The sequence below is a fragment of the Siphateles boraxobius genome, unplaced genomic scaffold, assembly GCF_051911475.1.
Source record: "Siphateles boraxobius isolate OS27281-9 unplaced genomic scaffold, OSU_SipBor_1 8, whole genome shotgun sequence".
Lineage (NCBI taxonomy): Eukaryota > Metazoa > Chordata > Actinopteri > Cypriniformes > Leuciscidae > Siphateles > Siphateles boraxobius.
The window spans coordinates 28,159,677-28,186,324 of NW_027509208.1; the positions used below are offsets into that span (position 1 = coordinate 28,159,677).

The 26,648-nt window shown below is 38.7% G+C and overlaps 1 protein-coding gene across 6 annotated transcripts in view; it reads left to right on the forward strand.

Moving 5' to 3' along the window:
* The first annotated feature begins 1,692 nt into the window (after positions 1-1,692).
* tube1 (tubulin, epsilon 1) overlaps positions 1,693-26,648 on the forward strand; it is a 39,851-nt gene continuing 14,895 nt past the window's right edge. Inside the window, exons 1-10 of one of the 6 annotated variants that reach the window (XM_077220240.1) lie at positions 1,701-1,968; positions 2,422-2,495; positions 4,047-4,099; positions 4,230-4,287; positions 5,015-5,130; positions 8,189-8,310; positions 8,400-8,587; positions 11,993-12,165; positions 12,926-13,066; positions 20,218-20,358. In XM_077220240.1, coding sequence (XP_077076355.1) covers positions 1,944-1,968; positions 2,422-2,495; positions 4,047-4,099; positions 4,230-4,287; positions 5,015-5,130; positions 8,189-8,310; positions 8,400-8,587; positions 11,993-12,165; positions 12,926-13,066; positions 20,218-20,358 — 1,091 coding nt within the window. In that variant the 5' untranslated portion in view covers positions 1,701-1,943. Of the gene's footprint in view, positions 1,969-2,421; positions 2,496-4,046; positions 4,100-4,229; positions 4,288-5,014; positions 5,131-7,358; positions 7,597-8,188; positions 8,311-8,399; positions 8,588-11,992; positions 12,166-12,925; positions 13,067-20,217; positions 20,359-26,648 lie in introns of those variants that run through there. The other 5 variants (XM_077220241.1, XM_077220243.1, XM_077220242.1 and 2 more) reach the window with 5 other exon arrangements.

Genomic DNA, 26,648 nt, shown 5'->3' on the forward strand with positions numbered 1-26,648 from the left:
TGCTCAATTGAATATGAAGGCAAATGGCTTGCATTAATTCAACCACATTTATCAATTCAATATTAAGCCCAAAATAGTTTTTGACTCACCAATCGGTAGATTATTTGTAGCCTACATAAAATCCATCCGCCGCTCTTTCCTCGTAAAGACGTCGATCACAACTTTGTAAAACTCGTCTTTACGGCCTTCAGTTGCTGCACTAGTCTATCTAAGGCTGGCGTAGACCTCCCTGTTGCTATTAACTCAGATTTTAAATTAAAATCGAGCTTGAAAAAATTTCTTAACTCTGTGATCACGGCAGGTGTTCTGACGATTCATGCTACCCATCGAGATGTGCTACTTACTGGTTATGCGCATGTGCAGACTCATTTTTCTTCTGCTTACCACGCCCATAAATCTATGCATCCTTGCTGTGGAGACTTGTAGGAAACTTTGACAGGTCAAAGATGAATATTTGATGATAATTTTTACTTTTAAAAATAAAAACAGTACAGTATACTGTACTCTTAACTTCGAATTTTATTGTAATTGTATTTCATATAATAATGTCATTTTTACTTGTTATATCAAATGTGATAATTGCTAGTTCATTTAAAATATCAAAATATGCTCCCCATACACTTACCCTGATTTAAATTAAATAACGATGCTATAATATTGTGAGATTTACACAATTATGGAAACAATAGAGAATGAATCATCATTCTCTGTGATCGATTCGCGCTTGGGTAGCATATTTTTGCAAAGGCAGCACAAATCGACAGACTCTGCTATCGATTCGCGCTACGGTAGCATTTTTCGACAAGGCAGCACAAATTGTCAGAACACCGGTGCTGTCATTTTGACTTTGAATTTGATTAGGCATAGGCTAGCTGTGGTGTAATGACGTTAGCTACGCAAATGTGTCCAGTAATATCTCGATTTTAATTGGTCCATGTCTGATATGTAACGTAGATGGGTACGGGCATAGCATATTTACGTCCAAAGGCACAGCAGAGTTGTGCTTTTTGCCGTACATGTTAAAGAATACAGGATCGAAGTGCGCATGCGCAACATGGGTTTTTCGCTTGTCGTCTGCAATGAATGGACCGTAAAAGCACTGCTTATTCTACCATTTTGTTATTTGATTATGCGTAACTGCTACATTTGTCATCGTAACGTCTAGACAATTTGAATAACACCCATATTGCATATATAAATCACAAGAATAAACAGTAAAAATACTAATACAAGTTTATTATTTAATAAACATTTTTATTTTTGAATTTTGGCAGGGTAGGAAGTGCCTAGTTTGCCTACCCAGACCGCACGTCACTGGAGCGAGGATACACAGCTGTATCCTATGCAGAAGTGTTTTATTGACTAAACGTGACGCACGTATACAATCTCCTCCCCCTTCACATCGGTGACAATAATTTGAATTTGTACTTTACCCTTGCTGTTTTTATAAACCACACATCTCACATATTTCAACATGGTATCTTGCTTTATTATTATTCATTATGAATTTCTTAAACAAACACACTTCAACAACATAAGGGCAGATCCTTTTAGCGCTGCTGATGACGCTATGAAGTGACGCTCGAGTGATCAAGTATTCCAATGTATAAAAAAGCTTTCATTCGATTCCTCCGTCCTCATTTTTTTCCTTGCAGCCTTCCCTCGCATCCTACAAGGGGGAGGAGCTGAGGCGCTAGGAAAGGAAGCGAGGATGCACAAATAAGAAATGAGAAGCACCCTATACATCTCTATTGGAAAAACTACAAACAGAACAGAACTTTCTGTCGCGCTGTGAAACGTCATCAACCGACGACGCTTTTGACTCCTGCGCGCAAACAACAACGGCCAAGAACAAGGATTAATTTTTACAGATGGACGTCGTCTACACATCGATACTGTAACAAGTTTCTATTTAGTTTAATGAAATAGCATGAACTAAAAAGATGACACAGTCCATAGTAGTCCAAGGTAAGATAGTTTGTCGTTAATGGTCACACTGCTGCGTGTCAAATGCTTGTTCTGTGAAAACAAACCGCTGATTTGATACAAAATCGAGTTTTTGCGGGTTTGTGGTCTTTTAGAAAATATTAATTTGTCAACTCAAGACCACTGATATGGAGGACTTGGTGTGCCACTTTCCATTTAGTTATCAATGTATTATTAAACAAATAAAAATGTACTTGGATACATAAATCCCTTTTAAAATAGACAAATAAATACAGTTTAAAAGTGTTTCTTGGATTCATGTTTATAAGTATGTAAGGATCCCCTTCCATCTAAAACTAGAAGTGCACCACCAGACCATCATCAATCATGTCTCACCTGGAGAAAAAGATCAAGCTGTCATTGGTGCTCAAAAATGTCTTGATGCCCCTGGGTAAGAATGTGTGTCTTCTAGTTACCTCTTTTTTTCTCCTCCAGTTGGTCAGTGTGGGAATCAGGTGGGTTGCCGCTTCTGGGACCTCGTACTCAGAGAACATGCACATGTCAATCAAGTAAGAAATCATTTTTGACAGTATAAGTAGCTTATATAAACGTTCCTTGTGTGCTTCTTGAGATAAAACAATGGCACTGACACATTTTAAGATATGTCAGTGCAATTTGCTTTCATTTCAAACAGCTTAAACATGCATTTTAGTCTGGGACTTGCGTAAGCCTTGTCTGAAACTGGAGTTGAGTGTCTTGAGATTGGCATTATTTAAAAGCACACTAAAATAATTTTGACATGCAGAGTTTTTTTAGTGATTAGTGGTCGAGCAGCGAATGGTGGAGAGAAAGAAATGATCAACTAGAAGTCTTTAGACTTCTAGTTCCTGTAAATGTAATCATTGAAATGCAAGAGTAATTTGATTTGTAACATTATTCTCTCAACAGACATTTACATTGATGGTCTGGCGTTATAATTATTTGCTTTTGGTGTACTGTGGAGTGGGTAAAACTGTTTTTAATGGCAGGCTAGCAGATAGCGTTGACTCGTGCTAGCCTAGCACCGGCGAACTATGCAACTGGAAGGATTGGATGAAATTTTTTGAAAACTGTCTCCACTGATAAATAACATCCAGGCTAACTTGGAAATGAGGTCCGATGTCAAAAATCCTGAACCACCCCTTTAAGTTACAAAATACATTTTGAGTGTTTAATCTACAAGGGGGAAGAGGGGGACAAAATGTTCATAAATGACCCTGGTTGCATGTGTTAAATCTAGTAGTTTTAGATAATCTTAGTATTGTTTATTTATTTTTATAAAAATCAAAAGTTTTTTTTAGTATTTCAGCTTCTGTTTTTTAGATTCAGATTCTATTTTACAGTAAGATTTACATTTAATGTGTAAATCTCTCTAAAGGCCCATTCACACCAAGGACGATAACTATAGTGATAACGAATATATAACAGATTAGCAGAGTTCACACCACATCTATAACGATAACGGCACAGAGGATATCATTGGAATCACTTCAGAATGATTTGCTGATGTATGCTCATATTTTTCAACTCTTTTTGGCTGAAGGCTGATAGCTGATATATTTATTTTGTTTTTGTTTGGAAACCTCTCCATATCTCTCAGGTCTTCCATCAGCCTGAAGGAGTTTATTCTGTGATAACAACCGGCTGGATGTACATTATCCCGCTTATTACACGGCTACTTGCCACATAAGTAAATAATTAGACATAAAATATTGATCTGAGTCGAAATACTTTATTAGCTCTTTTAACGCAAACCTTCCGCGGATAGAGCAGTTTCAGCGGCAAATTCAAACTAAGACAGACATTAAGGCATACGGTATACAGTCATACCACTTATTACACAGTATTTCACTGCATAAATAATTATCAACCCAAAGCGGACACTATTTAAGCTGGCGCAAAAAAATCCTGAGCCACTTCAAAATGTGGTTTTAAATCATCAAATACACATCAGATATGTGGACATCTAACCTTCATCTAAACAATACAGTTCTGCTCATGTTTACATACCCCCTGTACAATATACATGATATCAAAGATTAGAAAACATCATTAACTGAGTCTTGATTTTGTCTCTGCAGACAGGAGTTTATGATGAGGCGCTGAGCAGCTTCTTTAGAAATGTTGACCAAAGGTAGGCTCTCTCTCTTCTCTTGATCTCTCTTCTACTCTGTTCACGACCCTCTGTTTGTCCACATGTCATCCTCTCTGCTGATCCTCTTCAATTATTATGGGATCTCGTGTGTGTGTGTGTGGTGTTTCAGTAGGAGAGCGGGTGGAGCAGACGCTACAGGGGGCAGGATTACTGCTCTAAAGGCCAGGGTGAGCACCATGTTAGGTGATGTATTGGGATTGGAGCATGGAGACAGGAATGTAGTGTGTGTGTGTGTGTGTGTGTGTGTGTGTGTGTGTGTGTGTGTGTGTGTGTGTGTGCTTCAGATCTGTGCGGTTTGGCTTACAGTGCCTACTGCCTACAGAATGTCACGCTTATGGAGAAAGACAATAAAAAAACAAGACTAGTTATACAGCAGCCAAAGATGTCAGTCTTAAAGGATTAGTTCACTTCAGAATTAAAATTTCCTGATAATTTACTCACCCCCCCGTCATCCAAGATATTCATGATTTTGCTTCTTCAGTCGAAAATAAATTAAGGTTTTTGAGGAAAACATTCCAGGACTTTTCTCCATATAGTGGACTTCCAACGGTTTGAAGGTCCAAATTCAATGCAGCTTCAAAGTGCTCTACACGCTCTCAGCCGAGGAGTAAGAGTCGTATCTAGTGAAACAATCGGTCATATATATATATATATATATATATATATATATATATATATATATATATATATATATATTACTTTTTAACCACAAATGCTTGTCTTGCACGTCCACGACTTTACGTAATCACGTTGGAAAGGTCAAGTTTGACATAGGCGGAAAATGTAGGACGTTGTGTAATGTAAATGTAAATCTCATTTTCTCCTTTGATCTGAATGAGTGTGTCTGTCTGTCTGTCTGTCTGTCTGTCTGTCTGTCTGTCTGTCTGCCTGCAGGCCGTATTAGTGGACATGGAGGAGGGAGTCCTAGGAGAGATTCTGCAAGGACCGTTGCGTTCTCTCTTCAATAGCACACAACTCATAAGTGATGTCTCTGGTTCAGGGAACAACTGGTGAGGGTCTGTCTCAGCAGGGACTCTGTCACACTGTCTACATGCTTCTAAAACGGACACAGTTCTAACTCGGGCTGGATGGTATGGTGTTATATACTCTGCAACGAGAGAAATGTGTCAACTTATTCTGCTATAAGTAAATTAGGAGCACAGTAACCTGTCAAAACCTGCTGGAAATTATTGTCAGCCCGTCAATGACCGCTTACTTTCCGTCCCAAGTTCCTGTAATTCAGACACATGCTACCTGTACTATGGCATACACATGATTCTGTATGGCATTACCTCCTCTCTAACCCCATGGCTAAACCCAAAAGTAATATTTAGTTTTTTGCGCTAATGCTAGGGTATGTACACTTTACACGTCCAGCCTGATTTCTCCAACTAGCTTGCACAAGGTGGCAGCACTAGCCCAGGCCATTATTTCACAGTCAAAAAAGAAATGTAAGACAGAAAAACAACAAGTGATGGAGTTTGTACGTATGTAATCCTAGTTTCCTGAGTAGGGAACGAGACACTGGGTTAGTAGCTGGCGCTATGTACCACCCTCCAGGTACAGTTAGACATATTTTTTTTTTTTCTTTAAGACTATTCATAGCTTTTTTAAATGTTACATATAAACATAGATTAGCCTAATTTGATTTGTACTGAACTGTAGTGTATGCTTGTGTTACTAGTGGTTACTAGTAACTGCTAGTGGGTCATACTTGAATTTAAGACACTGTCTTAACGTAATGGCTATGTTTGTGCAACCGGCGCCAGGTGTGACGATTTTCCGTATAGATTCACACCAATTCATTGGCTGATGGTGCAAGAGCTGGACATACTACTCAGATTTTCCTAAGAAGTATTTGTAACAGTAATGGAGTATGACCAGTGTCTCGTTCCATACTCTTGGAACCAGGGTTACATATTATGTAACCGGGACGTTCCCTTCCATAGGTTCATTTGATGCTACATCAGTAGCTAATGCTGTGGGAACACTATACCGCACATAATTCCTGGAATTTACAAAGTTGGAAACTTTCCATGGGATTAATGGAAATTAACGGGAAATTGCAGCACCAAGGAATACTGCATGAAGCCAGTACAGGAAGCAGCTTACATGGTGGACCCAAAGTATGAGAAAAGCATTCTCTCTGGTGAAGAGATCAACAGAGCTTACACTTTTATTACTGCCATGTCTCTGGGTCTTATGAAGGCAAAGTGCTCGGCAGTGAATTATTATTATTTTTTTTATCTCATTGGTTTTTTTTTACGCCGCCGCTGCTCAAGCTTTCATATTCGCCTCTCGCGGTGTGAACACTGATGATTCTTTTGCATCATTTGAAATGTGTTATTTTAACTGGTTTTGATCAGTTGCCGATCTGTTGAAGTTAGAAAAATACAATACACACTGTTGCATTCTCAATATTTAGTGAGTTAGCCTGATACAGGATATGTTCATTTGCTTTTACATGCAGGTATTGTTTATTACCGTGGCAACCGCTTGCACGTCCACTTTCAACGTATTTCTTGTGTGTAAAAAGTACAAAACAACTTGACGTTTGCCAGTAATTATACTTTTATTTATGGCTAATTTCATTTATATTAATTAATACATTGATATAGGACCTGTTGTTGTGAAGTAAGCATCATTTGTCCCCTGTTGCGAGCATGTGTGCTCTCTAAACTGTCTTGTGCTGCACTGTACTTTTTTCCGTCAACATCACGTTATTAACAGATGATTAGAATATACATTTTTGAAATTTATGAATAGATTCAAATCGTTAGAAGATAGAATTTATATTTTAGTTGATTTTTTTCGCCCACCCCTTATATACGCATCTACACTGTAAAAAGTGGTAGTGTAAAAAGTAGACTTAACTTAAAAAAATTGAGGAAACCCATTGCCTTAAAATTAAGTCATAAACCTAATGAATAATAATTAATGAAATAATTAAGTTATGTGAACTTAATTTAAACAAATTTAGCGTAATTTTACCAGCGTGGCCCAGCACGGCTATACCGCATCATGTTACAGCACATTAGGGCTATAGCAAAGAGAAACAAGTCTACTACTACATAGAAGTTTCATGTCGGCACATTATTTGAATGGACTTTGCTTTTCTGATGAGCATGAGTGGAGCGTTCGCATGGGCCGTGAGCAGCTGAGCTCCGCACACCAATTTTCCACCCCTTTGCAACCCTACTTGCAGCAAAGTTATTTTTTGTTCTTGTGTGAGCTTGCGGGTTGACCTTTAATCGGCTTGTCACAGATCACTGGAGATGGACTTTATAACCAGGTATAAAATAGGCCTATGTTACTAATCTTTATGTGTCGACACACCCATGCGCTTTTATACTTCAGAAGCTCCTGACAGCCTCAAGGCATGTTACTGAACAGTCACACTTTATGGGATTTGAATGTTTAAGGGGTTTTTCATGTTCCAGTACTCAAGGTCGATTGCTCGTCATCCTCTTAGACAGGTATTTAGAAACCTTTGATTTTGATTGAAATGACACCAGTTGAAATGACACCAGTTGTAACCTAAGGCCAAAGATGAGTCAAACCGTGTCAGACCTTGTCATGTTGCCTCACATTTGTAGTGTTAAAACATTTCAGTTCACAAACATCACAAAAAAGTTATTGATGCAAAAGCTGTTCTGAAATTTAAGTGGCATGTTTTTCTACCAGATACCTTGTTATACCAGATATTTATATCTAGTCAGAGACGAAGTGCTAGCATATTCGTCCAAAATAATTATGTATTTTCAGCTTCAGAATCATGAATATTTTTATTCTGGTGTCACCATTGTCCTGTGCTTTGGATCCAAGCCCTTTTCATTTACACCCACAATGTAATATCAAATATAACAATTTAATCAACAGTTAATTTTTTTGTTAACCTTTTACCATATTTCTTGGAGTATCGCAATAATATCGAGGCGTCAGTTCAGTATCTTGATATGTATCAAATCATGCTATGAGGGTATCATTACACCCCTAGTATTTATTTATGCATTGTTGTTTTGACTGTTGGATCGGTGATTGACCGTGTGATTGGTCTATGACCCTTAGGGCAGTCGGGCACCACACATACGGCTTGACCTACAGAGAGCAGATAGTGGATCAGGTCCGTAAGGCTGCAGAACACTGTGACTGTCTTCAGTGCTTCTTCCTCATTCATTCCATGGGAGGAGGTGAGCTTATGATGTCTGTCATGTTACCAGTGTTCAGATTTGGTGGTTGTGAAACATGGGGTTACATAAGCATACATTTGTGTGTTTAGGCACTGGTTCGGGGTTAGGCACATTTGTGTTGAAGCTTCTAGAAGAGGAATTCCCAGAGGTGTGCCGGATAGTGACCTCGGTTTACCCGATGGCAGAAGATGATGTCATCACCTCTCCCTACAACAGCGTCCTAGCCATGAAAGAGCTCACAGAACATGCAGACTGTGTCTTGCCGGTCGATAACCAGGTAGGACTTCGTAAAAATGTAAAGGGTATTAGAACTGAAAATTCTGTCATCCGTTACCTACTCCCATGTTTTTCCCATTTGTTTTTCTTTGTTTTGTGGAGCAGATGTTAGGCAGAATGTTCACACTGCACTTTTAAATACAATGAAATGGGCACAGATCTTTGCAAGCGCCATAAAAATAAACACCATAAAGAACCTCAGAAGTTTCTATCTTAACCACATTATAATTTGTAATTACGTCCTTCCCTCTTCCAGCTCTCAACATTTGACAATAATGTTTAATAACACTAGCCACTAGGGGTGTAATGATACCCTCATGTCACGATTCGATATATATCACTATACTGAACTCACGATACGTTATTATTGTGATACTCCAAGACATATGGTAAAAGGTTAACACAAAATGTTCTGTTGATTAAGGGCCCTTTCTACCTTGTTTGGTCCGGGTCTTCGGACTTTTCAGTTTGATCCGAATCAAAATGACAGGAGTGAAAACACCCCCGGCCACAGTCCGGAACAAACAGACGAAAATTGGTCAGATGAAAAGAGGTAGTCTCGGTCCGCATCAAACTGAACAAAGGTTTGGTTCGTTTCTAGTGTGAAAGCATTTCCTGTATGATTCGGACTTTCAGACCATTTACAGGAAGTTCCGGTGGTTCTCGCAGGATTGCTTGCAGTCTTCTCCTCCTTTCCTGCCGGCGACGATAAGACGTTCGCATAACCAGGACGTTCATCTGGAGAATTTGAACTAGCCTCGAGTATAGTTGGTGCTGCAGGTAGTAATGCCGTAATAATAACAGTATAATGACATAGTGCTGGGCGGTAAACCGGTTCAAACCGAAAACCGGTTTATATTTTCGTCACGATTTTGATTTTGAATAAACCGCCATACCGGTGTATTTAATTACACAACGTTCGGAACGATCGTTACGCTGCGCGACACTGTTTCAGACGGTTTCAACTCTACAATGTTGCACTTCTAAACAGCGACGAGTGAGGGTAAACAAACAGCAGTCCTCTGTTACGTTACATGGACGATGGATGCGGAGGGCATTATTGTAGCGCGAAAGTACATTAATATAATGCGCGAGCGCGAATCTCTCTGCTCGCGCGCGGAATATAATGTGCCGCGCTCTCAGATACACGCTGCTCTTGTTAAAATAGGTCTATTTTCTCTGGGCTCGCTCAGAGAATCCTGCGCTTAAAACGTGTTCAGTGCAATCGCGAATCTCTCCTCTTCCCCAGCTAAAAATGTTTTAGGTTATAAGAATGTTTTCATAACGTTCCCATTAAGTTATAAAAACGTTAGTTATTTCTGAATGTTCTAGGAACATTCAAAATGTCCAGTTTTTTAGACGTTGTATTAACGTTATTTCTTGGTTATAAGAACTCCATTCAAACGTCATTAGAACGTACAATTCTCCCGTTATATAAACGTTGTATTAACGTTACTTCCTGGTTATAAGAACGTTATTAGAACGTTAAGAAATAACAATTTTAGGTTATACTGGGCGCTATTCTATTCTACAATATTCACTAATGACAGTAAAATAGACCATCCTAAGTCAATTTACTGCAGTAATTCCTCTCTCAACCAGTAGAAAATGCTTTGAACACCTGATTATGCATGAAAAAAAACCCCGTCATAAACCGGAAAACCGGCATAATTTTGAAAAAAAACGTGATATAAATTTTTGGTCAAACCGCCCAGCACTATAATGGCAACGATATGCATCTGTTAATTCATTCTTGTCAAAGTTACCCGCCGAATTGACAACACGCTGACATCAGACACAGGTCCGTTTACAAACCGATCAATGTCAAGATGCAGCCCACATAGATGATGACGATAGGACGCAAGTATGACATGTAAAGTTCTTTACTGCACTCGCATAATTGCAATGTGAAACCAAACCAACACTTACCGAATGTATACAATGTATCAAAATATGAACTTTGGTTCGGACCTTGGTGCAGTCTCTCAGGTGTGAAAACGCACTAAAATGCTAAATTTATTATTACATTGGGTGTTAAAGAACAGGCTTGGACTTGGTGCTGGTAAACCATACCATACCAACTTTATTTGTTAAGCACTTTACAACAACCAAAGTTGACCAAAGTGCTGTACAGAAAAATAAACATATGTACAGTTAATAACCATACAATAAAAATATACAAAGTAACAAATAAAATCAAGTAAATGAAGTCGACATCTTACTAGGTGTCAAAAGCCAAAGAGAAAAGATAGGTTTTAAGAGGGGTTTTAAAAACAGATAAAGAAGAGGCCTGCTTAACATGCAAAGGCAGATCATTCCATAGTTTAGGGGCAGACACAGCAAAGGCATGGTCCCCTATGAGCTTACACTTAGTTTTAGGCACAGTCAGGAGCAACTGATCATCTGACCTGAGAGCGCGGACGGGTTTATAAGAGTCTAGAAGCTCAGAGAGGTATGGCGGGGCAAGACCATTTAATGATTTAAAAGCAAATAACAGAATTTTTAAATGGATCCTAAATTGAAAAGGCAGCCAGTGTAATGAAGCTAAAATAGGGGAAATGTGCTCATGTTTACGTGTGCCCGTTAGAAGACGTGCTGCTGCATTTTGTATCATCTGGAGACGGGCGATGGAGTGCTGGTAACCCAAATCACAGGACAATGGTGACACCAGAATAAAAATATTCATGATTATGAAGCTGAAAATACAGAATTATTTTAGACTAAATGTTTCCACTCTGTCACTGACTAGATATATTTAAAATAATACTTTTTACTGGTAACATAAGACATTTGGCATTATCACGACTTACAAATATCCCCCCGTTGCATTATTATATATATTATATTCAACATTATATATTATTTTAATGATACTAAAACTCTGTAAACTATTTTTTTTCCACACAGTAATATTTATTTTGGGTGAACAATACAAAATACAGATTGTAACAATCCACAATACATATTGTTGCATTTTTGTATTGCAATATATTGTGAAACTATATATTGTTACACCCCTACTGGCCACATGTCTCAACCATTTGTTACACACAATTTGAATATGCTGATGTGCCAATGACACTGAATGGAAAGTTTTTCAGTGAATAATGGCTTAAAATATCGGCTTATTCCTCACACAAAGCTATTGTATCGTGTCATCAGGAAACTTGGAATAGACCTTACAAGTCACATGTACTAGTATTATTGTGCTTTATTGTCCTGTTTGAGACAAAAAAGCACAGGCCTAATAACTGCAGCTTTTGCTGTGTTGAAAAGAGCTGTATTGATGTTCTTCACAATTGTTCCTTTTGTGTAAAAACACATGGGGAACTCGTACAGTTTTTGAATGTCATGAGTGTGAACAGATCATACCAATTTTAATTATTATTCTCTACTATTATTCTAGTCTCTGGTGGACATAGTTGGTAAGATACAGCACATGTCCAACACTGGCAAACCAAGCTGTACTATCAAGAAGGACTGTACCATCATCTCTGGACAAGGAGGGTTGATGAAGGTCGAAAAACCTTTTGATGCCATGAACAACATTGTGGCCAATCTACTTCTTAATATTACCAGGTACTAAATCACGTGCTAAAAATGAGAAATGCTTGTGCTTTATGCAGTAGTGAAAGTGTAGTGAAACCTTCATTAGGAATTAAAAGAGAAGTACATTAGTACATAAATAAGAGGAATTCTTTTCACAAAAAAACAACCTTTTAAAGAGGAATCACAGGAATTATTTTGTGCATAATAATTGAGATTAATAGAAATTGGATGCATTTCACAACTGACTTTATTGATTCAATATTTTAATCTTGATTAATCACACACTTATCTTGAAATTAAGCATACACCATTTATCTTGTTTAACACATTAATTTAGTCATTATTTGCTATATCCAGCAAAGTTAATCAAGGTAAATTGTGGTGTATTTCCAAAAAGGCCACTTGGAGACTCCAAAAGGAGACCAAATAACCAAATTATATAAGAAGTCTATATAATTTATAAATTTGTGCACACCAAAGCACCCATGAAACAAAAACATTACAGATTTTCTTACATGTTTTGTTTGTGCATCAATAAAACAGACTTGTGTGCTCACTGCACGACTCCTGTACATCACCTCAATCGTCTTTAATTGCAATCTTGCAATCTTCATCAATCTAAACTTTACTAGCTAGAAGCTGATTTTTATATAAATTTAAAAGTAGTTATAAAAATAAAGTTTATTGAAGGTAATGGAACTGGTAATATGTTATCTTTGATTCTTTTTTTAATCTTTCTGTCTAGAGATTTGATCACCCGTTTAATTTGATTCGATTTCTTCTCTTGCAGTTCAGCACGTTTTGAGGGCTCTCTCAACATGGATCTGAATGAGATAGCCATGAACCTGGTACCGTTCCCGCGTTTACACTACCTCGTGCCCAGTCTAACTCCTCTCTACACACTTGCAGATGTCAACGTACCACCACGCAGGTTTATCATTATACATTTGCTGTCATTTTTACCCAGTTTCACCGAATCTGCTCTTACACCTGCCTTTTTCACCATCAATTCGGTACTTGCGCACTATGATCTGTGTGCTCTTTCGTATCTCCATGCATTTGAATGGACTAGAGATGCGATGATTATAGTCTGAGGAATAATCACAGTTTCACAATTATCACAATTATTATGCATTTGTTATTTTCACTTTGTACACAAATGTAACAAACGATGTATAAAATCACATGAACACTCTTTAGATTTTAAAGTATTATTTATTGTTGTCTTTTGAAACAGAAATCACACAGTTACCAAATAATACAGCACAAAATAATAATAATAATAATAATAAGGAAAAAACATTAATATCCCCTGGATCAGATGGATAATGCGGATCAAACACCTGTGTTGGGGGTGGAGGGTCGTCTTATATTTAGAACAATACGATAATGCATTGAATACATTTTTTTACATTTAGCATGCTTAAACGTGAATACGTCTATGAAAGTCTATATAACTGTAGAATATACAAAGAGAATCACAATGCTGAAAACCCATTTTCATTAACAACTTTTGGATTTTAAATAAAAATAATGAATAAATGTTGTGTTTGTGGTAAACAGTCCCAGATCAGTTGCGCATTGCAAACACATCATATGCTCCTGCACTGCAAACGGAGTATGTGTGGACCTGGCGTAAGTCATTAAAGGTGCAATAGGTGATTCTCTACAGAGATATTTTTTGTTATGTTGGTTGAAAATCTCCTCCTATCCTGATAGCAATCACTATGTTAAGCGTCTATGTGTGTGTGTTTTTATTTATATAAATATATATCGACTGTGGAAGACGTAAGACCATAAAGTAGGGGTGTAACGATATTCAAACCGAACCGAAAAACCGCAATACAGAACCCATGATACGATTTGCGATTCTCTCATGGCGTACCGAACACGCCCCGCTCCGCCCCCCCCTGCTACCCTGGCCCAGCGGAACTTATGTTTTATGTGTACAAAAAGAATTAATTTTTTTAGCCTATTAACACCATATAATAGCTAGCTTCGTGTTTTGTTACTTTCGATGATAAGCACGGTGTAATCTTTCAATTTCTGTCTATTTGATCACGAAATTCAAACAATGAATGCCGTTTTGGCGCTCTTTGATGTGGCGTGACAGATCACTGTACTAGCTCCTCATTTCAAGCGGCAGCGTGGAGCGCAAGTAAACGCGATCATCTCTTCCTCAGTTACAGAATAAACATGAATGGACACATGAATGGACACCTGAAGGTATGTTGAAAGATACAGTATAATTACTGAAAGGCATCACAACTCGTGTAATCGCTCAATCAGTCTTTCAGCAGCGGAAAGACGTCAATAAAACAGCTTAGTTTGTCATAGCATTATATTTACCTCAGCAGGCAAGTCATCCAAATGAACTCTTGCAATAAATAAATGCACTATATTAGCCTACTTTTACTTAACATGTTAATGATATATTGATTATTTAATAATGTATATTTAAAATATCTTTCATGAAAATGACAGCAACTGTGTAAATTATTATATTTCAATAACGAATCAGAGTAAAAACACAAGTTAATGCAAAAACTGCCTTATGTTCAGTTTACATGTTTTCATACAATATGTTGGGTGTTGATTATTATATCTAAAAAATAAATAGCATCTGAATTTAGGCCAAAAGTCTAGGCTCTGTTGTTAACCTTTAACGTTATAGTAATGTGCGGGCTCCTTATATAGTTTACAGCATTAGCAGATCTTTTTTTTTTAATCCTTGCGAAACGTTTCATTGTAATTGAATTAATTTAAAGACAAAGACACAATTTTTTCATTAAACCACTTTAAAAAAAAAAACAATTTTAGCTTTCTAAACCACCCCACCGAACCGAGACGTCAAAACCGCGGGAAGAACCGAACCGTCAGTTTTGTGTATCGTTACACCCCTAACATAAAGTGTTCGTTCCATCATTGAATTTGTTCCGAAGGAAATAATAACGTGTTCCCTGTCAGTCAATGTGTGTGTTCAAACCACTGCGCAGTATACGTCATCATTGACTACGTTTACATGCAGCTAATAACCCGTTCAAAACTGGGATATTAGCAATAACCCGGTCATGCACGGCCATGTAAACACCGGCAAAACCCCGAATATGCTCATATCCAGGATTTTAAAAACCGGGATATGATACCTGGGGTACCCCTTTTCTAACCGAATTTTTGGTCATGTAAACGCGTATCGGAATATCCCCATAATGATTTGTGTTCTGCGCATGTTCTATTCGCAAGGAATCTTGGTCTTCTGAGTAGAGGAACTTCTCAGCGCATACAAAAACCCGCGTGCAGTATACCGGAAGTAAAGGCGATCGCCTATCTGCCCCGAACTATTCATTATCCGTGTGCTGCTGCTGTTGTTGTTGTTGTCTTTGGATACAGGAAGAAGAATCGGAAATGACGCATATTGCGTCTTAAGGTTGTCCGTACGTCCAGACCTGGTCCAGACGCTAACCGTGCGTCGCCGTTTACATCGGGATATTGCAATTCCATGTATACAGGAGTAACTCTCTCTGCTCACGCATGTAAACGGGTTATTCCTAATGTTTCAGAAACCCGAATAGTGACCTTAACCCGACCATAACCCAAATATTGTTACTGTAAATATTATTATTGTCCAAATACGTGTGTTTCACGTACACTGTGTGGACAGAGCGAGAATGGCAGTCAAAAGTTATTGTAGTATTGTTACTCACTGCACTGTAAAGTTTTCTCATCGGTGAATGACACATGATGTAATCCAATAACGTTGTCTCTCTTCTGGTCTGTGTGTGTTCATGTGTAAGGGCGGGATCGTATGCTTTCAATGCTGGGAGGCTAAAGTTAGCATTTCCCAGATCACCTATTGCACCTTTAATGTTATTCAAACAACAAAACTCAGCTTTAACAAACATTAATCTATATTTAATTTAGACAGTGAACACTATAGTGTTATTTTACATTTAGGCCTAATTATGTCCGTATCTGAATACACTACTTTATTCATAACTTTGTTATATACACTCACCTAAAGGATTATTAGGAACACCATACTAATACTGTGTTTGACCCCCTTTCTCCCGTCAGAACTGCTTAATTCTACGTGGCATTGATTCAACAAGGTGCTGAAAGCATTTTTTAGAAATGTTGGCCCATATTGATAGGATGGCATCTAGGGCTGGAGCGGTATGGGTTTTTTCTAACCGCGGTTGAAAAGCAAGATTTTCCCGCGGTATGGCGGTAAACCGCTTTAAATACCACCCCCCCACCCCGACAGACTTTCGCGTACGCACCAGAAAGCGTTTTTCCTAGACAGACTTTGTTAAATATTGTCACCAACATTCGAAAAAAAAAAGGAGCACAATTTGAAATAGTCACATTTTCATCAAGCAGTAATTTGGCATGAACCAATCACTGAATAGATTTCCTTATTTAAGAATATTCTCAGATACATTCGCATTGAATTCATCATTTTCAGTAGAATACATTATGATGTTCACATTGGAAATGAAAGAACACCTATTGCAACATGTCTTAATTACAAATATTATACTCCATATTTATGTTTACATAATATAATGTTATTTTTTATTTAATCTATGTCGATTATATGAAAAGTGAACAGCATGAGTAAGATAGGATCATAATATGGGTCAGACACGATTTTGACCACTTTATTAAGTTTTGTTTTGTAGAAAGCCTTTCTTTAAATTAAATTCCGTTTTGTATAAATTGTACCTTAATTTTAATCACTGTTACATTAACTAATTGCCTGGAATTAATAAATAAGAAGCAAATATAGCAGACATATAATCAGGAGGACCTGGAAGAGCTGGTGCGATCTCTTGCGCGTGAACTGGATGTCCTCTCAAATGAACCGAAACTCGGTGTAGGCTAGGCCTAAATGTCTACTTTTAAACAAAATTCAAAACGAAATGATAAAATTTGAGTCTACAGTAGCCTAATCAGGTAAGGTCAGGTTTGCCGATGTGCGATATAGGCTATTTACTTATTTATATTTATCCCTGTGCGCCGATCGGAGACGGAGCTCACTGCTGATATTCTGGGGATACAACATAGCCAATATACTAGGGACTTTAAATATCTTTGGTGCATTGGATCAGTGTTCTTTCTAGAACAGCCAAGAGCTTTCTAGGCTCGCGGCAGCAGCGCCTCGCATTGCTCATAGACCTGAAAACAGTCAGTGCCACGGATGCGGTTTCTAAAATTTATCAAAAAACGTTGGTGCGGGTGGATGGCGGACAGATGAGTTTTGTGTTGCGGTTGCGGATGAAATAATAATAGCCCAGCCGCGCATCTCTAATACGAATGGAATGTTATTATGTGTCATGGAACATTGCGCTCCTCAACTCGCAAAAGATCGGATTAGCTCCATCTTTTGATGATAAGTTTTCTTTAGAAAACCTTGAATCCATGTAAGCCACTATATCATTATACATAATCCATGTCATGAGACACAACGTGCACACATGTGCAGGCCAATTTTTTTTATGTATTTTTTTGCGGTGATGGCGGTGACGAGCTCAGACCCGCGGTTGGAGTCACGTGACCGCGGTAATGCGGTAACCGACCCAGCCCTAATAGCATCTTGCAGTTGATGGAGATTTGTGGGATGCACATCCAGGGCACGAAGCTCCCGTTCCACCACATCCCAAAGATGCTCTATTGGGTTGAGATCTGGTAACTGTGGGGGCCATTTTAGTACAGTGCACTCATTGTCATGTTCAAGAAACCAATTTGAAATGATTCGAGCTTTGTGACATGGTGGATTATCCTGCTGGAAGTAGCCATCAGAGGATGGGTACATGGTGGCCATAAAGGGATGGACATGGTCAGAAACAATGCCTCAGGTAGGCCGTGGCATTTAAACGATGCCCAATTGGCACTAAGGGGCCAAAATTGTCCCAAGAAAACATCCCCCACACCATTACACCACCACCAGCCTGCACAGTGTTAACAAAGCATGATGGATCCATGTTCTCATTCTGTTTACGCCAAATTCTGACTCTACCATCTGAATGTCTAAACAGAAATCGAGACTCATCAGACCAGGCAACATTTTTCCAGTCTTCAACTGTCCAATTTTGGTGAGCTCTTGCAAATTGTAGACTCTTTTTCCTATTTGTAGTGGAGATGAGTGGTACCCGGTGGGGCCTTCTGCTGTTGTAGCCCATCCGCCTCAAGGTTGTGTGTGTTGTGGCTTCACAAATGCTTTGCTGCATACCTCGGTTGTAACGAGTTGTTATTTCAGTCAAAGTTGTTCTTCTATCAGCTTGAATCAGTCGGCCCATTCTCCTCTGACCTCTAGCATCAACAAGGCATTTTCGCCCACATGACTGCCGCATACTGGATGTTTTTCCCTTTTCACACCATTTTACTCAGACCGGCCCGTCTGGCACCAACAACCATGCCACGCTCAAAATTGCTTAAATCACCTTTCTTTCCCATTCTGACATTCAGTTTGGAGTTCAGGAGATTGTCTTGACCAGGACCACACCCCTAAATGCATTGAAGCAACTGCCATTTGATTGGTTGATTAGATAATTGCATTAATGAGTAATTGAACAGGTGTTCCTAATAATCCTTTAGGTGAGTGTAGTACTTATCTATAATTAAGTGAAAAATTCACATGAGCTTGCGTCTCCTGTTATCCGCATTAGCATGATTGGAAGTCAGTGGAACGAATAGTGTATTGTGACCGCCGCTTTAGAGCTGAACTCTGCAGGACTGAAGTTGAAAAATCCTGCCACAGAAGCTTTAGTGTCTTATGCACTGATCTATATAGAATGACTGGATAGCTCATGACGTCATAAACAGTGAAGCCACCGCGCCGCCATATTGGTATTCCCTAGTGAGCTCACGCGTTCTATTGAATCAATAGGAAATTTTATGATTTGACTGAAAAAACATTGCCTAACGAGACACAGTTTTTAAATCTAAAGTATTCTGTACATTCTCACAACTCAAACATCCTAAGCATTTAAATGGGTATTTGTTTAAAGTCGTAAATTTTTCCAGCTTATTAAAAAATGGCAATTTCTTTGCAAAAGTAATAAAAAGCTGTATGAGAACATTAGTTGGCCTTCACTGAAGAGCCATCTTCACAGGTAAGAAAAACAGTTTGATACTATTAATTATATAGTGAATGCTAAAGACCTATATTTTTCTGAATTGGTGAATATTCAGGTGAATATTGTTTAGTGGCCACAAATAATACCTCAGCACGTTATACTAATTTGTTCCCTCGTTTTACTATATTGTGGCCACGTTGTAATTCATTAGATCAAAACGAGGGAGGGTATTAGTTCAACGTGTCCACGATTTATTAAAACGAGGGAACAAAGTCGTCGTAACAACGAATTATTTAGATCAGTGGACAGGGCGCATAAGAACAAGCAGAGAAAGAGAGCCCCGGCCGCGCGTGCACACTCTCTCACCGCCTTCAACGAGGTCGGAAGACCGATTGTGTTTTATAGATTAGTAGTTTGTTCATATAAAGTGTTTGCTTAGCAAGTACGTGTTCAGGAAATGCATAATACAAATTGTATGGGTTAATGTAACGGTAAACTGACTCTACACAAAGCTCTTTTGAAGCTGTTAAATGGTGTCGCTATTGGACACTTAATTGTGATTATTGCTGCTCTGATGTTTCTTATAAGCTACTGTTGACTGTTTTATCGTTGCTTGTTAAAGAAGCAGCAGCATTACCATTACTCTTGCCTCGGAGAAAACTACACGGGCATAGCGACAATTTTGCATATAAATAACTACTTATAGGGCTTGAATTACAACCTTTGGCAGTTTTTCTACGTCCTTTTGTGAACGTCGTTTTACACTTGAATGCTGCTCAGCGGTTGGTTCATCTTTAAAGTGCCGTCGGGCCTACCAATCTCTGTATAACGTGCTTTTGAGCCCTCTGCTGGTAGGGAATCGTAAGATGCCCGCTCGAACACTTCCGGTGGCTTCACTGCCTGATGGCAGTTTAGAACGTCATGAGCTATCCAGTCATTATATAGATCAGTGGTTTTATGTCATCTTCAAGTGAATGAGTGAATGCTGTGCTGTGTTTTGTAGGCTGGATCAGATGTTCTCAGATGCATTCAGTAAGGATCATCAGCTGATCAGAGCCGACCCCAAACACAGCCTGTATCTCTCCTGTGCTCTTATGCTGCGTGGAAACGTTCAGATGTCAGATCTGCGCCGGAATATTGAGCGGTTTGTCTCTCATAATTCCATTTGTTTAGCCTTTTTCGGTCTATTTTTTTCTATTGGATTTCATCTATATTGTCAATTCAAAACCTAATAATCTGCCTCTCTGTTTCCTGTCCACATGCAGCTGGTTTCTAAGCCAGCATCCTAACCTCTTCATAGGCACTCGCACATGTTCCTCATGTAAACTGATTCCAATACAACCTGTTTACACCTTACACAGAGAGAGAATAGCATAATAAAAAGGACGTCTTCGATGTCAGTTGGGTTACCAAAATGAAGCGAACAAATAGTTAGCAAGAAACACATTATTGCATTTTATAGGGTTAGTTCACACAAACATGAAATAAACCAATGAAATCAATAAATCCTCATGTTGTTCCGAATCCATAAGACTTGTTCATCTACGAAACACAAATTAAGTTTTATTTTTATTTTTTATTTTTATATATACTGAGAGCTATCTGTCCATCTATTCACCTTAAACTTTTAACCTTCAAAGACATTGTAAAAGTAATCATGATGAATCAAGCAGTTTAATCCAAGTCTTTTGAAGAGACGTAACTTTATATAATGAACAGATCTAATATAGGCTTTTATTCACATATAAACATTGTTTAATGAATATAAAACATAAGCTGATGGAACGGAAGCTGAAACGTGCTCGCTTGACACACGAGAACAAATGAGGTACATGCATTAAACAAGTACGGTTGAGCTGTCATTGACCATATTTGATGTGCTTTATGTATGCGAGTTGAAAAATATATTCACTTGTGTTTTGAAGATGAATAAAAGTCTTATGGGTTTGGAATAACATGAGGGTGAGTAAATGATGACAGAATTTTCAGTTTTGGGTGAACTATCCCTTTAATACCAGGTGTAAATGGTAATGCGACTCTCAACTGACCACTTGTGATCGGATCAATGAAAACGCATCTTAATCCCATAGGAGGGCTTGGCAACTCGAGAGCCACTTTCCTGCAGAGTTTAGCTCCAACCCTGATCAAACTCACATGCCTGTAGTTTTATAGTGATTCTAAAGACCTTCTTTAGCATGTTCAGGAGTGTTTGATTAGGGCTAAACTCTGCAGGAAAATAGATCTCGAGGGCCAGAGTTGGCCAGCCCTATAACAAAGTCTTTCTTAAGCCTGTCGACACAATGCTCCTAATAAGCATAAAAATACAAGATGTAAAATTTTGAGTGAAGTAATCATCATTAAAACTATATAGATATTTTTTGTACTTAAAGCTGTTGTATGTTGTATGTACTTTTTTTGTTAAATAAACAAAGAGTTATTGATCAAGCAGATCAGAAATCTACGGTGGCCAAGAAGTCCAAAACAAACCACAATTCCGAAAACAAAACAACATATTTATAAACGCAATGGAAAGACTAAAAACAAAATAACAAATCGGAAATCACAACAAATCTGAAAACAAAATAACAAATCAGAAAACACAACGACAAATCTGGAAACAAATTAACAATTCAGAAAACAAAACAATAAGTCAGACAAAACGGAAAAGGTAGGTATATGTGACGAATGGACAGCTGGCAGCTGATTGGACGAGACATCTGTCAATCAAGACAGAAAATACAGCAGACTGAGGCAGGAGAAAGTCGATTCGCATGTGTAAATATTAGAGCTGTCTTTTTAACCGGCTAATTTAGTGCGATTATTATGGAGAAAAAAAAACACTTTTCATATTAAAATCTTCCTGCCACTATCTGGTTTGGTCAGACAAAAAAGTGGGAGAGTGGCATGTAGCTAGAACAGCAGATTTAGCTTAGTTCGAGTCTCCCTCGAGTGACAAATTGTAATTCACAATATTAACTTCTAGTTTGATTTGATCTGTATAAAATTAATATCACATGTGGAAAAAACGGCACTCTTGATTGTGCACTTAACTATAGGCTACCATATTATATAAGACAAAAGCTCATGTTCATGCATTGCCCCTATATCTGGAATTTTAGGGGCATTATAACTGCATTCTAATAGTGCTTATGTTTGTTTTTTGCAAAGTGAGTGACATACTCGATAATGTCAGCTCGCAGCCTTTGCACGTAATTAAAAAAAAAATTATCATAGACGATACTGCTAATATTTACACATGCACATTTGAATCGACTTTCTCCTTCCACAGTCGGCTGTACTTTCTTCATGTCTTGATTGACAGATATCTCGTCCAATCAGCAGTCAGTATTCCATTGCCGCATATACCTAGCTTTTCCATTTTGTCTGACTTGTGTTTTCTGACTTTTTAATTGTTTTCAGATTTGTCCTTGTGTTTTCTGATTTATTTTGTTTTCAAAATTGTTATTGTGTTTTCTAAATTGTTCATTTATTTTTAGTCTTTCCATTGCGTTTATAAATTTGTTGTTTTGTTTTTAGAATTGTGGTTTGATTTCTACGGTGGCCGAGAAGTGCAAAACAGTGTTCAAAACTGTCTCCCTACCTTACCATGATTCGCAACGATAAGCTTATAAAAATGATTCATAATTTGAGCCACCGGGTCCGATTTCACAGAAAATGTTAGTTTCACTCCATTTGTCTTTGCGTGGTTACGTGGTTTGCGTGGTAAAGACTTGGTTACTCTATGGTGTGTGCTGAGAATGCAGTGCTTATAATTTAAGGGTGCAGTAAGCGATTTCAGAGAATCATTGTTGAACACTGTTGATGTTTAGGGTGTTTTTTTACGCCTAGTTCGTTTGAACCCTCCAAACGCTGTCGGAGCGGTTCAGCGTGTATATGTGAACAAACCAAGTGATCTCAGACCCCACTAAAGGGACTGTTGTAAACTTCTTCCTTCTTCAGTGTAGAAAAACTCAGAAGCGAAAACCAGGAGACTTATTTAAGCAGGATTCTTTATTTGCTGTAGTCTGCTTCGTAGTCGTCAAGTCAAGTCTAACTAAGGGAACTTTACATTGTAGTTTATATACATTTCAAGGGGGAGGGATTACATTGTGATGAACAAAGCATGTAAATGAGCTGAGACATGAGAACAGAACGGTGCAGGACTTCTCGCACTGAGACGAGAACTCCCAAGACAAACGGTCTCAGTAATAAAATAGCAGGTGTTCAAACTTGCTCAGCATGACTCTTCACCCGGTAAACAATGAGAACAGGAAAAGCCTAGCCTTCTCGTACTGAGATGGGACAGTCAGGAATATCCTGCTGGGAACCCCTACCGTTTGCAGAGATTTCCTGGTCTCATCATTTATAAACTTTCTCAATATAAAATACTATTGTATTGGAAATCTAAATTAAACATTTAAATAAAATTAGTAATCCTACATTTCCCCCTTTGAGAGTTCTAAATAACTCTCACAAAATACGAATTTAGACACTTAAAAGTTAATTCTTGTAACTTGTGATCGTTACAGGCACATGCTTCTGTGTTGCTGTTTCTGCAATTGCATGCTGACACAGAAACAAACATGCAATTTTAGGGTCCGTGAAGTTCTTAAGGGTAATAGTCTTTTCTGTTTGGAACTGTCATTTCTTTGTGAGGGGCGTGAGTCATTTGTTGAATGAAACACTTGATACTGTGGACTCATAGATAGTACGCTAGTAGAAGAAACAACAGCAGAATTGCTATTTCCTTTATTCATATCCACAGTTTACCTAACAAATTTCCGAACCATGAAGTATTATCTTCAGTCATCTGGAGTAATTTTGCTGAAAGATCAAGAATGTCTTGTTGGATTTTGTTCAAGTTCTCTGTTGGATCCATTAACCCGGTGCAGCACTCAGGTCCGATGATGGTGCAGGCTCCTCCTTGCGTTGAATCCAAGGCCACTCTGTTCTGTAAGATCATTATCTTGTGCGAAGCGAGAGTGTCTGTGATGTTACTGGTACGACAATCTTGATCATGTTGATGGATGACTGAAGGTTTCGTATGTGTGTCTCTGCGTTGTGTATTTTTTTCTCTTTCGTAATAGTTGGTTCGGCAGTGGGTCTAGTCATTTTCTTGAGGTTTTCTTGTGGCTTCATTCGCAGATGACGAGGTCGGTGCGTATGAGTCCCGGACAGTCATCAAGTGGTTTCTGCACTGAATAAGAAAGAAAACAAAAGACAGGAGAGTAGGGGTGGGCGATATAGCCTAAAAATTATATCATGATATTTCAAGAATATTTGCGATAATGATATTTATGACGATATAGAAAAAAATATATGAAACAACGTTTTATTGGTGATTGCAGCTGGCTGGCAGCAGCATTAGTGCAAAAAAAGTAGAACATAACTCCTTAACATTTTAGTTTAACAATAACTAAAGTAATAACTTAACAATATTAACAATAACTTCAGGAGCCTGCACAATATTGTCACCTAATAAAATTGACCTAAACTTATTTAGGTCAGTGCTAAAATTATTGCATTGCCTTTAATTCTGTGTGTAAACAAAAAATGGATATACAATGAAATGAGTCAAGTAAACTCTTTAGCCATCCATCCAACGTGGCAGACACATCACATTCAGAGATTATTTGTCAAGAACACCAGCATATTCACTGACGTTGGCTTAAGAGCTGATCTTTGACAAGTTACTACATTCCCGCCAGTGCTGAACAGCCTCTCGGAGGCAGCACTGTTGGCAGGGATGCATAGGTATTTCTTGGCTAAACGGCTGATCCGAGGAAAGTTCACCTCATGCATTTTCCACCACATTAGGGGATCACACTCGCTGTCTGCTGGTGGACAGTTCAAGTAGCTGTGTAATTCAGCTGTGATTGTCTCTCTCTCAGACACGGCTGTCTTCTCTGTTGCTGCGCCCTTGAAAAAGCTTCCAAGGGTCTTCTTTGGTCTCTTGGAGGCACCTTGAGTCAGTTGGGTGTCTTCGGCTGTTTCATGAGGGGGTTCAGCTGTATGCTCTGATAGAAGGGATTCCACCTCACGAGCTGCTCTGGCTTGGATAGCTTTGCTCTCACTTTCACTCATGTGTTCAGTGCGGAAACGGGGGTCAAGCAGAGTTGCTAAATTGATCAGTTCCTCGGTCACAGTGTCTCCGTACTTGCTGTTCATGTAGTCCAGTACAGACTTCTTGATTGTCTTTGTGAGGTCTGTGTCATTCTCCTTTGCCTGTAGGATGTTATTAGTGAATAACTTAAGAACAGGCTTTACGCATGAGATGGTGACGTAGTCTTCAGCAGAGAATGCATCAGTAAATTCAAGGAGAGGACCTAGAGCCTTGCTCACAGAATCAAGGACCTCTACATCTTGCCACGTTAGCACCAGGTGTCTGGTGGACCTGTCAGCAGCTAAAACCTGTGTGATGGCCTTTTCTTGTTCCAACAGCCGCTGGATCATCTTTTGTCTTGATCCCCATCGTGTGGGAGATTCTGTGACCAGTTTGTGCTGAGGTAAGCCCATTTCCACTTGAGCATCACGGAGTGCCCGCTGCCGCTTCCAGCTGTGAGCAAATGCAGCCACAATCTTTTTTCCAACTCCCACTGCTCTGTCAATTCTGGAATCTTTCATACTCCTCTCTGAAGATAAAGAAAGACAGTTAGTCTCTCTCTCTCTCTCTCTCTCTCTCTCTCACACTCTCTCACACACACGCAGGCTTACTTGAATATGTGGTTTATGTGGACTCTCCATAGACCGTAAACATATTGCGTATTGTGCACGCTCAAGTTCATTATTTCAAATGTAGGCACGCAGCAAGCGCGCTCATAATAGAAGTGACACGCTCGTTTTTGCCAGGCACAGCGAGATTTTTTTCTTTTCTTTTCTCCGTAAATAAATATTGTAGCAGAGCTACAGCAAGCGTTTTTCGGCAGTGGAAATTGCATTACTGAAACTTCCTCGTCGTTGAGGAGAGCGCAGTTCATGGTTGCATAGCAACGACAGATGCCATGGGAGAGCAAGCGCTTTAGAAAGACGTGATATGTGAACGGACAGCTATAGTGTGTTTTAAGCCATTTGATTTACGAGGGCACAGGCAATGTCCCTCATAAACCATGTTTATGGTGTAATACCCATGTCATCATTATACACATTTGTGCCCTCATAAACCATATATTCAAGGTAAGCAGGCCAAGCACACGCACACTTTTTGTTTGGTAAATGAAACTTACAAATAGCAATGTGCAGACGATGCCCAAAGCATGACAGTCTCGTCCAGTTATTGAGAGCGATGGCTTTAACAACATTGGCCCCGCTGTCTGTTGTCACACACACTTGTTTGTCCTCTTCTAGATGCCATGAGTTAAGAAATTCCCTTAAACCACTCTCAATATTTACACCTGTGTGATCCTCGGGGAAGTAACTTGTCTCAAGGCAGGAGTT